At 35.2% G+C, this 11,083-nt stretch overlaps 1 protein-coding gene across 3 annotated transcripts; it reads right to left on the bottom strand.

Moving 5' to 3' along the window:
- Positions 1–4,794: 4,794 nt before the first annotated feature.
- Positions 4,795–10,537, bottom strand: LOC107641526 (uncharacterized). Of its 3 annotated transcripts, none has more exons than XR_015902624.1 (13): positions 10,036–10,537; positions 9,658–9,805; positions 9,138–9,212; positions 8,724–8,838; positions 8,341–8,469; positions 8,176–8,258; positions 7,901–8,089; positions 6,276–6,400; positions 5,729–6,176; positions 5,550–5,636; positions 5,258–5,345; positions 5,102–5,175; positions 4,795–4,973 (listed from the first exon to the last, which is right to left on the bottom strand). XR_015902624.1 is itself a non-coding variant. In XM_088502253.1 (10 exons), the coding sequence occupies exons 7-9, from the start codon at positions 8,058–8,060 to the stop codon at positions 6,072–6,074; spliced, it is 390 nt and encodes a 129-aa protein (XP_088358379.1). In that variant the 5' UTR covers positions 8,061–8,089; positions 8,176–8,258; positions 8,341–8,469; positions 8,724–8,838; positions 9,138–9,212; positions 9,658–9,805; positions 10,036–10,537; the 3' UTR covers positions 5,765–5,848; positions 6,046–6,071. The 3 variants fall into 3 exon arrangements, 1 of the variants encoding a protein (XP_088358379.1); XR_015902625.1 differs by having other exon boundaries at positions 8,341–8,465; XM_088502253.1 differs by lacking the exons at positions 4,795–4,973; positions 5,102–5,175; positions 5,258–5,345; positions 5,550–5,636 and having other exon boundaries at positions 5,765–5,848; positions 6,046–6,176.
- Positions 10,538–11,083: the final 546 nt, after the last annotated feature.

The raw sequence follows: 11,083 nt of genomic DNA, 5'->3' as shown, positions 1-11,083 counted from the left end.
TTATAAGTTACTTTTAATATAGTCATTTATTACTTAAGTTATTTTTTCAAAAGTAGCTTAATTAAGTTATTTTTCCAAATTGAGCCTAAATACAGTGACTACAAGTAATCGAAACACTAAAATTTGGCTACATCTTCCCTCAAGTTGGGAGTGTGAAAATTGATCAATCCCAACTTGACCTCACATAATGAAACTGGATTTGGAGCTAAGGGCTTGGTCAGAATATCAGCCACTTGATTAGCTGATGAAATTGGTGATAGCTTTAAGGATCCATTTTGCACTCTTTTTCGCACAGTGTGACAGTCAATCTCGATGTGTTTCGTCCGTTCATGAAACACGGATTTGACCGCAATGTAGAGATCTGATTGGTTGTCACAATATAGAGTCATTGGTTTGCTTAAGGGCCCCTGAAAGTCATGCAAAATGAAAGACAACCAAACACCTTCGCACGTCACAAGCGCCATGGCTCGATACTCTACCTCAGCAGAGGAGCACACCACTGTTTGTTGTTTCTTCTATCTCCACGAAATCAAGAACTTGCCTAAGAAGTAGTAAAAACCAAAAACAGATCGACGAGTATCCGGAGAAGCTCCCCAATCCGAGTCCGAAAAAGCTGTCAGGTTGAGGTCTGCGAAGGCAAAAAATAGAACCCCCTTTGCTGGTGCACCTTTGAGGTGCCTAAACACATGTAGTGCAGCCTTAAAATGAGTGTCTCTAGCATAGTCCAAGTATTGGCTAACCGTACTCACAAGGAAGCAAATATCTGGACGTGTGTTTGTCAAGTACATCAATCGGCCAATTAATATTATATGGCTAGAGACATCTCCCAAATGAGTACTTGAAGTTTTGGAGAGCTTTACCATGTAATCCATAGGCGTAGAGATCGGCTTCGCATCATTCAATCCAAACTCAGCTAACAAATCCAATGTATACTTATGTTGATACATGGTAATACCTCTGTGGCTACGTGCTATTTTGAGTCCAAGAAAAAACTTCAAGTCGCCTAAGTCCTTAATCATGAATTTTTCATCAAACATCTTCTTCACTCTTTGAATTTCATGCAAATTATTGCCTCCTAGCACTAAGTCATCCACGTAAACTAAGATACAAGTAAAAGAGTCACTAGCTCTCTTAGTGAGCAAGCAGTTGTCAACCTTAGATTGAGAGAAACCATATTGGAGAAGAACACAACATAACTTCTAGTGTCACAGGCAACTGGCTTGCTTCAGTCCATAAAAGGAGCACTACAACTTGCACACAAAACCAGCAGGGACTCGAAGGCCTAAAGGTGGTTTCCTGTAAACTTTCTCAGAGAAATCGTCATGGAGAAACACGGTGTTGATGTCCAGCTGGTGCACAAACCAATTTTGAGCTGCAACAATGGTCAATAAGACTCGTAATGTGGTGAGTTTGATCATATGACTGAACGTGTCGAAGTAATCAAAGCTAGCTGTCGGAGTGAAACCCTTTGCCACCATTCGGGCTTTATGTTTTTCAATATCACCATTGGATGTGAATTTGGTTTTAAAAATTCATTTACAACCGATTGTCTTCTCTCCTTGAGGAAGAGAGGTCTGTGTCCATGTCTTATTATCTTCAAGAGCTTTCAGTTCATCACTTATTGCTTGCCACCAACAACTTGGAGTGATTACCTCCTTATAACTTCTAGGTTTAGTGTTTTGTGTGATCGCAACTGAAAGAGCCCTGTGGCTTGAAGATAGGGAATCCAAACACACATAATTGGAGAGAGAATATTTTTTATTGATGATGGTTGAGCGTTGCTGATTTGATGTCGTAAGCTACATACAATGAAAGGTATCGAGATAGGCTGGTCGAGATCATTGTCTTGTTGATCTTCTTAATTCAAGTTGTGCTGTTGACAAGGCTGAATTGGCTGCAGAAGGGGTTGATATCTGATGTGTGCTTGTGTGCAGTGGTGAGGGTTGATGCAAATGTGTGGTTAAATTCGTATCAGAATTTAGTGAGGAAAAATGGTTGTTGTGTGATGAATGATTAGGATAGAAATCATGAGTGCTACTTAATTGAAAAAGTGCAGCAAGCAAAGCCATATTATCCAAAACATTTGTATGAGTAGTAGTGGAACCATTGGAAGCAATGTCATGATCAAATATGTCTGGACATGAGTTAGAGGGTGAGTTTGGAGTTTCATTGAAAAATATGGCCCTGTAAAATGTTTAAAAGAGAAGCTGTGCTCATAAAACATTGTATTTCTAGAAATGAAAATCTCTCTACTCTAGTATCTAAAAAATGTATCCTTTAGTTCATCGTTTAAAGCTTAAAAAGACACATTTTCGAGCTCAAGAGTCAATCTTCTTCCTATGAGACACTAAAGTAGATGCATAAACCATATTGCCAACGATTTTGAAATGGTTAATTTCAGGCAATTTTTGATAAAACATTTCATAAGGGATAGAGGCTTTCGCTTTGATGTGAGGTACCCGATTTAGAATATGAGTGGCATGGGCCACAACAGAATGCCAAAAACAAGTAAGTATATTAGAGTTAAAGTTGAGAGCTCTTGCCATGTTTAAGATTTCTTGATGTCTTGTCTCCAGCACTCTACTCTGCCGTGGTGTTTCCACACAACTGGTTTGGTGTAAAATCCCTTTCTGATTCCAAAAAGAAGGCATCAAGAATTCTTTACCATTATCTGAGCGAATGCTCTTAATTGTTTTATGATGTTGCGTTTCAATCAACTGAACAAAATCCTCTACTATTTTCCTAACTTCAGATTTGTGTTGCATGAAAAATAACCATGTGAATTTGCTTTTGTCCTCAATAATTGTTAGAAAATACCTATGTCCAGAGATAGAAGGCATAGCAATTGGGGCCCAAATATCCATATTTATAAGATCAAACAAATTTAGAGATTCAGTAGTACTATCGTTAAATGGTATTCGTTTTTGTTTAGCATAATGACATGGAGAACAAAGTACATTAGTGGCGTGATATGTAATGAATGGATATGATTTGTGCATCTGTTTCATCTTATTACATAAGATATGTCCTAATCTATGATGCCATAAAATTGCATCTAATGAATGAGTAATGTTGTTTGTGTGTGCTTGATGTATGAGTTTTGATGCATCAACCTCTGTTGTAGCTGGAAGACTTGTTTGTATGGCTGCTTCCCTCATTGTATGCAATCCTCCCTTTTGATTAGCAGTTCCAATCATCTTTGAGGTAAGTGACTTCTGAATCTCACAATTATGTGCATTAAATGAAAAAGAACAAGAAAATGCTTTAGTTGCTTTAGAAACATAAATTAGAATATACTTAAAAGATGGAACATAGAGTACATTAGTCAAGTAAAAGCTTGCTGAAAAGTCCCACTTATTGTTGTGACGGTTTGATAACCATTGGGCATGATTATTTGAACAAGCTTGATGTGTTTTATAGATTGAAAGAAATTGAGTGGGAATGATACATGAGCGCTAGCTCCTGTATCCAAAATCCAATTATGACTAGTTAAAAAATGGTTGGAAATTGATAAGAGATAGAAGGTACCTACAGATGGTGCAAGTACAGATGCCAATTTTTCATTACTCGGAGGGTCACTACATTGCTGTTGAATTAAGGCAATAAGTGCTTCCTTCTGCTTGTCTGAAAATAAGCTATCAAGACTGATATTTTCTTCCTTTTGAACCAAAGGTTCAGTGCTGCATTCATCATAACTCACAGCTATAATGGAGTTAATTGAGTTCAATGAATTACTGTTGATTTGGAATTGATTTCTATGCATATATGGTGGGAAGCCATGTGTGCGATAACATGTGCCAACCAAGTGCCCACAAATACAATGGGAACACAACTTAGGAGTTCCTCTATCATTTTTTCTGCCTTTACCACCACGTCCCCTACCTCTACCTTTATTGTAATTGCTTCCTCCTTGATAAATCCCAAAGGCATTTGCATTAGCTACTACACTGTTACTAAGTGCATTTGCATTCACCGCTTTAATAGCATTTACCATTAATCTGAATCCCGACTCTATCAAGTACGTCATTTGCCTTTCTTGTTGGAGTAATGAAAAAAATATTCACTACAACATTTTCAGGTTGATGCAACATTTAAAAAGTGTTGCCTAAAGGCTGACAAAATGTTGCTTTTGATCTATGGCAACACTTTTAGACCTAAGACAACGTTTTTGGGCGGCGTTGCATATGCAGCCGTTGCCTTAGATCAAGGCAACACTTTTTTGTTTCAAAAGCAACGCTTTTGAGAGCAACACTTGGTAAGTGTTGCCTTTGGTTGGAAAACAACAACACTTCAAATGTGTGTTTGAGACAACACTTTTTCAGTGTTATCTTTTCTCTTATATTTTGACCACTACTAAAAAGTGTTGTCTATTTACCATAAAATGCAACCCTTTTACGCGTTGCTTATAAGTTTGAATTTGCAATCCTTTGAAGTGTTGCTTATTAGTTTTGAATATGCAACCTTTAAAAGCATTGCCTTTTCTTTTGGATATGCAACCTATACAAGTGTTGCTTTTTCTTTTGAATATGCAACCTATACAAGTGTTGCTTTTTCTTTTGGATATACAACCATACAAGTGTTGTCTAATATTCAAAATATGCAACTAATAAAATGGTTGCCTTTTTGATAAAAATAAAAATTACTTTTGTAACAAAAATACAAAAAAAAATAAAATTTACAATAAAATTTTTTGTTCATACATGTGTAATTATTTTAATTAATAAATAAATTTGTGCACAATAGAAAAAAATTATAAAAGAGACAAAATAACTAATAATAAAATTCTAATTAAAATAGATATTAAAAAGTTCAATTAGTATTTTAAATATATATTCATCAATAATTCTCAACAAATAATAAAATTCTTGTCTAACAATAATTGTCATAACAAAATAGTAATTAATATTTATCAACAAGATGTCAATCTACTTGCATATTTTATATCCATGCTTGACTTGTCCCATATACTAAATCTGCAAATAATACACAACAAAAAATAAGCAACTTATCATTAAAAATGAAAAATTATAATAAAAATTTCATGACATTAACTGAGTTTGAATAATATTCTACTCAAGAATATTCACTGCACTAGTACAACCTTCTTATGGCGACTACAAATTCTTGTCTTGTCATGTGTTTTATTTCATCCAATTCCTTCTCATAGTTGCTGATCTGTAAAAACAGTGATAGATACAGAACTATATATAGAATTAATTGATTGAAGTGAAGCATCAAGTTACATAGAGTAAATTACAGGAAAGTTGGTAGTAGTGGATGTCCCCCAATACTTCAATACAGCCAAATCATAAGCCTAGCTGCTTTATCTTCTTTATCATATCCACCTACATATATATATGCATACCAATTAAATAAACTAGAGTCTCCCTAAACACATAATAACAGGAAGGAATCAAAGAGAGACTCTTACCCAAATACACTGAAGGGAGAGAGAAGTTGCATTGCATTCATGAAAATCACAAGAGAAAAGTCATAAAAACCTTGATTGAATGTAAAAATAAAGTAAAATAAAATAAAATAGTAGACACACACCTTGGCTACCTTTTCTTGATTGTCCTTCCCTTCTGTAGCTATTATCCCAAAGATGACCTTTATATCTTCCAGTCCATTTATGTCTATTTATTTATTTCTTTTATCAATTAATATATTGGAATATACAAGGCAGGAATTTTCAAATTAATTAAACACAAAATAATGAAATTGAAACCTTGTTACGCCACGGTATATTGAAGTTCTCTGGCCAAAGGTATCTAGAGTTCTTCTATTAGAAGGTGGGGCTTCAATAATGCTGTTATTAGGTGGGTGGTGTCACTCAACGACTTGCAATCTGCCACACCTCTCAATGCAAGTTGGTGAGCTACTACCCTAATCCATAATCTTTTCTTTCTACTTTAAACGGATGGAAAATGAAAATCATTTTCAATATTCATTCATCAAGAAGACCCTTAACAAAATATGGCAAATTAATTAAATAAAAGACCCTTAAAAAAATAAATGTACTTAAAAGGAAAAAAAGCTAAATACGATGGGCATCTTTGGAACCATTCTCGTCATTGATGTCTCCGATTGAACCTTCCACTACCTTGATTTTCCATCCCAAGAAATTGCTTGTTAAACACTCTAAAATTGAAGGATGTGTCACTAACCCTCCATAGCTGCAAAAAAGCACAAGATAGTTTTGGTTTACGCAACCGAAAGTCCTAAAGCATCAAAAAATGGATCTAAATGGAATTCTTTCATATATAGCAACGTACCTTGAATGTTTCCCAACCTGAAGCTGAAGCTGAAGTACAGTTGGCAACAAGATCAGCTCCTCCTCCATTTTCTGCGGCGAGATATTTCTGGAACTTAGTGGCATTAGCTGCACTTGAGTTCCATCCTGAAATCATAAGGAGTCCTATTAAATTTGCAAATGAAGTGGACCCTGATAAAGAAAGAATCATAACAAGAGATCTTTGTTGGCATTTCCATCAAAGAGAGAAGGTTTCATCCATCCCTCAGCAAGCAACCAATTTCCTAGATTCACAGCTTTGTATGGCAAATTTTGTGCAACAAAAACAGAATGAGGAGGGTGTGAGAGGCATAAAGCCAACAAGAAGGCAAACAAGTATCTAAATGCCGTTCTAAATTGTTTCGTGGATAAGATTGTAAAGAATCGCAGAATTTATAGCCATGGTTTGTAAATCAATATCATACAATAAAGCACATTAAGTTTGAATTAAAAGAGGAAAGACAAATTGTAATGACTTGACCCAAGTGTTAACCAAATTCAGATATTCATATTATTAATTACTAATTAGGCACCGGTATCATAGGCACTAATAGAGCCACTACCATAGTCAAATGTGGATATAATCACATCTAAATGCATAATGAGTGAGAAAGAATATCAGGAAGAATCAACCCATAGAAATATCTTACGAGGTTATGACGCAACAATTTGTTATATACACACAATTTGCACTTAGTGTTCACCAAAGATCCACAAATATTTTTTTTATCAATCTCCTTCAAGAGAAAAACAAAAGCCAAACACCAAGCACAGGGGATAGAGACAAACTCGGGGCATAAATTAATAGTATGAACACTTTAATTATCTTATATGAGACAAAAGACACTAAAACAGGGACTGGCGACAAACTCAGGACATAAATTAACATATTGAGGAACGACAGCCTACCTGGAGGACTACAGCAACAAGCACAGAGGCAAAGATGGCAACAAACATAGAGCAGTAGTTAAGAGGCAAAAAGGCAACAACAACGGCAGAGAAATAAACATTTATGAGACTTGTAATCCAATTTGTGTTTGTTATATGGTCTTAGAACATGAAATATCTAAAAGGATAATAATTAAATAAGCTATCAATTTAGATCATGAAGTATTTATCAGTGGACCTAGCTAGCTAAACCAAAATTACTTTAATTTCAGGATGATAATCGTAAATACATATAGAATTAGGCTATAAAATATGCAGTTATATCATTATGATCCAATAAACAAGTTTATATAATAGAACTCATACAACAATTGCTAAGGGAACATTGCAAGTTAACCAAGAGTAAAAGTTCAATTTACCAAATAAGAAAGAATACTAAAATGCTGAAGTTAAAGTTCACAACTCCACATTTCATAATCACAAAATCTGACCAAACCCTTAAATTTACACAATAACGTTCAATATTAAATTCTACAGAGAGATTTCAATCCAAATAAACACAGTGAGAGTAGAACCAATTACTTTTAATTTGTAGCTACGCACCGTGAGAGTAGCTACCTCAAAACTAACGTGCATAAGTTTCATATAACCAAAAATTAGGATTCAAAACCAAAAAAGTGCTAAAATAGAAAAGAAAAACAGAGGTAGAATCATCAATACCTGCAGAATAGTGACTGCCAATGGTGAATACTAGCAGAAGAACGCCGACAAATTGGAAGAAATCAGAGATGAAGGGCGAGCAGTAATGATCGAACATGAGAATCTCAAAATAGAGAAGCTCAAAGCGCGAGCAGAAACGCAAGCACTGATAATCGAGCATGGCGATGGCGATGAAATATCACCAAAAAGCTATAATAGCAACATCAACATTATTAAAATTAGGATTTAAAGTGCGAAAAAGAAAAAGAAAAAGAAAGAGGCAGAATCATAGGTACCTGCGGAACAGTGACCAGCAGTGATGACCAGCAGTGATAGAAGAATCATAAATTTTCTTGTGTGTATTTTATGAAGAACAGTCCTAAATATATTGAATTATGGGAATGGAACAAGAATTAAGCAATTTCCAGAAGCAAAGGAAGAACCAAAGCAAGGAGCAGTACCATATAGGATAGAGCTTGTAGTCCTGCTGAACGTAGATGCAGAGCTCGTTCATCTTCGCCCACTTCTTGAGCTAATTGGCATAGTTTAAGTATAAAACCCTCTAAGTTGAACACGTACGTACCATCTGTCTATTTTTAACTCAAAGTCAGAGATACAAAAATTGTTCATTTTAGAAAAGAAAGCAAATATACAAGGCTAAAACATGCAATATCTATAGAAAGAACTCTGGTTTTTCTTTTTGAGCTAAGGGGTACCCACTTTTACCACCAAAATTAACTTCCACACAGATACTTTTCAAAGGGATTGCATATCGCTGCAGAGTATCCACGGAAACCAATCATACAGTGATGTTAACCCTAAGAAAGGTTTAATAACCAAATACCTGGCATTCTATAAAATCAACAAGAGTGTTGCAGCCTAATATCCTGATTTCATCTGTTCGAGACTGTTCTAGAAGAGTCCGAATTATCGCTAATAAACTACTGGCATATAGTGGCCTGCAAAATAGGAGTATCACTTGCATATTATTACATATTCTGATTATTTGAAATAGAATGAAGTGGCAAATCAAACAATCAAAATCAAATGAACCAAAGCTTTATAGTACAGCAAAAATTGGCTGTCTGAGACTGGTTCAAAACATTTGGCAAACTAAAAAAAAATAAAACTACATTAGCATATTAAATATCAAGACTAACAACTATTAAAGACTAAAGAGAATAGCTAGCTAAACTGCCATAATTCGTCATGATTACATTATACAATTGAACATGGCAGTGACAAAGAATAATATTACCTTAGGAATTCTTAATGGATTCTTAGAAGCATACTTGCATAGCTTTCCAATTTTTCTATCATTAAGCTCAGCCTCCTGGCAAACACAGTAACGATCATGCACATTAGATCATGGGAAGTGCATATAAGAGACAAAGGGCTGAGAGTAGCTACAAAGCATTCGAAACACAAACATCTACAACATTTTTTTCTTATACTAAGCATTCCAAAATTATACTAAGCTTCTTCACATTTTCTTCTACATTAGATAGTATTTTCTAACAGATTATGATTAATTTCAGCGAGGTCTAATGGCTCTTGCTGATGTTGTTTGGGGGGGGGGGGGGGAGAATTTATTTGAAGGATTTAAGTATTGCACACCACATGGCCAGTTGGGAATCTATTCAGGAGATTCTAATTAGGCATTACAAAAGCAATACATTTTTTATGCAAGTTATGTTTAATTAAGTTAATTGCCAAAAAAATTAGACCACTATATATATATATATATATCACTTAGCTTGAATTTAAGAAATTAATACCACTGAGCCTGGAACTGAAGAATCTGTGTGCAAAATGGAAGAATCTCCTCATTGTTTTCCATCAGAAGAAAGAAAACCTTGGCAGGAGCATCAGCAACTCTGAAATCTTCTGCGGTTGCCCGTACTAACCACAAGCTAGGGAAAAACACTGAAAATTCAGCACAAGAAACTCAGAAAAGATGCACATCATGATGATGAAAGTGAAAATAAAAAGAAAAGGAAAAATACACAGTACATACAGTTGTTTCTGAACATGTTTAGGCCTCGAACCTCAAAGCATAGCATTATATATATACATCCTTGACACATTACTCAATTTCCTCAATCTGAGAATAGAATTAGCTTCCTAAGATTACGGAGGAGAAAAAAAACCCTAACCTGAGACATGATTGCAGCGAGCAGTGAGGATTACAGCAGAGACGGCTCAAGCAGAGCAGCGAGGATGTGAGGCATTAACGAGCCGACGACGACCAAAGACGGCCGCGCAAGGCAGAGAAGAGGGATTACAGCAGCGGCAGATCCGGCAACAGCAGCGCAAGGCAGATATAGCCCTAGAGGTGCAAGAAGCGGCGGTGGCGACTTCTCTCTCCATTGTCGCCTTCTCCATCTTTCTCTTCTTCCTCCTTCGATGGCGGATCTCCCTTTCTCTCGTTCTCTTCGTCACTCTCCGTGTCTCTCCCCATCGCCGTGCTCACTTTTTCCAGCACAATGTAGAACCCTAAATCTGGCCCCTTTCCTTGCTCGTTCTCGTTTGAGAAATATTTCTATTAAGTTGGATTCGTTTTTATTTCAAAATCGATGGAAAACTGGAAATTGGGAAGCAGAGCTATACCAATTGTAAGTTTTATTTCTGAGAAAGGTATTAAAAATTTTAGGCAACACTTACGAGACGAAGTTTAAAATAAATTTAAAGACAACACTTATAAAATGTAACCTATTGATTTTATAATAATTGTCTTTATATATTTGATAGGACAACGCTTATTAAGTGTCTTTTAATTTATCTAAGACATCACTTATAATATATTGGTTAAAAATATGTTGTAATAGCTCTATTTACTAGCAATTAGTATAAAGTGTTGTCTATTTTTATTTTAAGCAATTTTTTTAAAGTGTTGTCTTAAAATATGTTGCAATAGATAAAAAATGTGGTAGTGATTGTGCTAACATCTGGTAGGGGTTTTACAAGCATAATTTGTAAACGAACATTTGTATATTAATCATTTAATTCTCTAAGAAAGCGTATTACATGAGATTGTTCTCTATGCTCTCTAATCATATCAAGATTCTGACCACATTTACATTCGATCAAGCAAGAACATAAAGGTATAGGTCTAAATTCTTCTAATTCTTCCCAAACACTCTTCAATTTCATGTAATAAGTGATCGTGAGCTCACCTTGTTTCATAGCAAAAATTTCTTCTTC

This window comes from Arachis ipaensis, chromosome B1 (assembly GCF_059453495.1).
Source record: "Arachis ipaensis isolate K30076 ecotype BB chromosome B1, ASM5945349v1, whole genome shotgun sequence".
Lineage (NCBI taxonomy): Eukaryota > Viridiplantae > Streptophyta > Magnoliopsida > Fabales > Fabaceae > Arachis > Arachis ipaensis.
The sequence above is the reverse complement of the archived record's forward strand: the minus strand, read 5'-3'. Positions and strand labels throughout refer to the sequence as shown.

Excerpts from the sequence above, each read along its gene's own strand:
- LOC107641526 (XM_088502253.1), bottom strand. The coding sequence starts at position 8,060 with ATGCTCGATTATCAGTGCTTGCGTTTCTGCTCGCGCTTTGAGCTTCTC. Across the intron at positions 6,401-7,900 it reads TGGCAGTCACTATTCTGCAG|GATGGAACTCAAGTGCAGCT; the intron begins GTATTGATGATT and ends TTATGATTTCAG. Across the intron at positions 6,177-6,275 it reads CAGGTTGGGAAACATTCAAG|CTATGGAGGGTTAGTGACAC; the intron begins GTACGTTGCTAT and ends GCTTTTTTGCAG.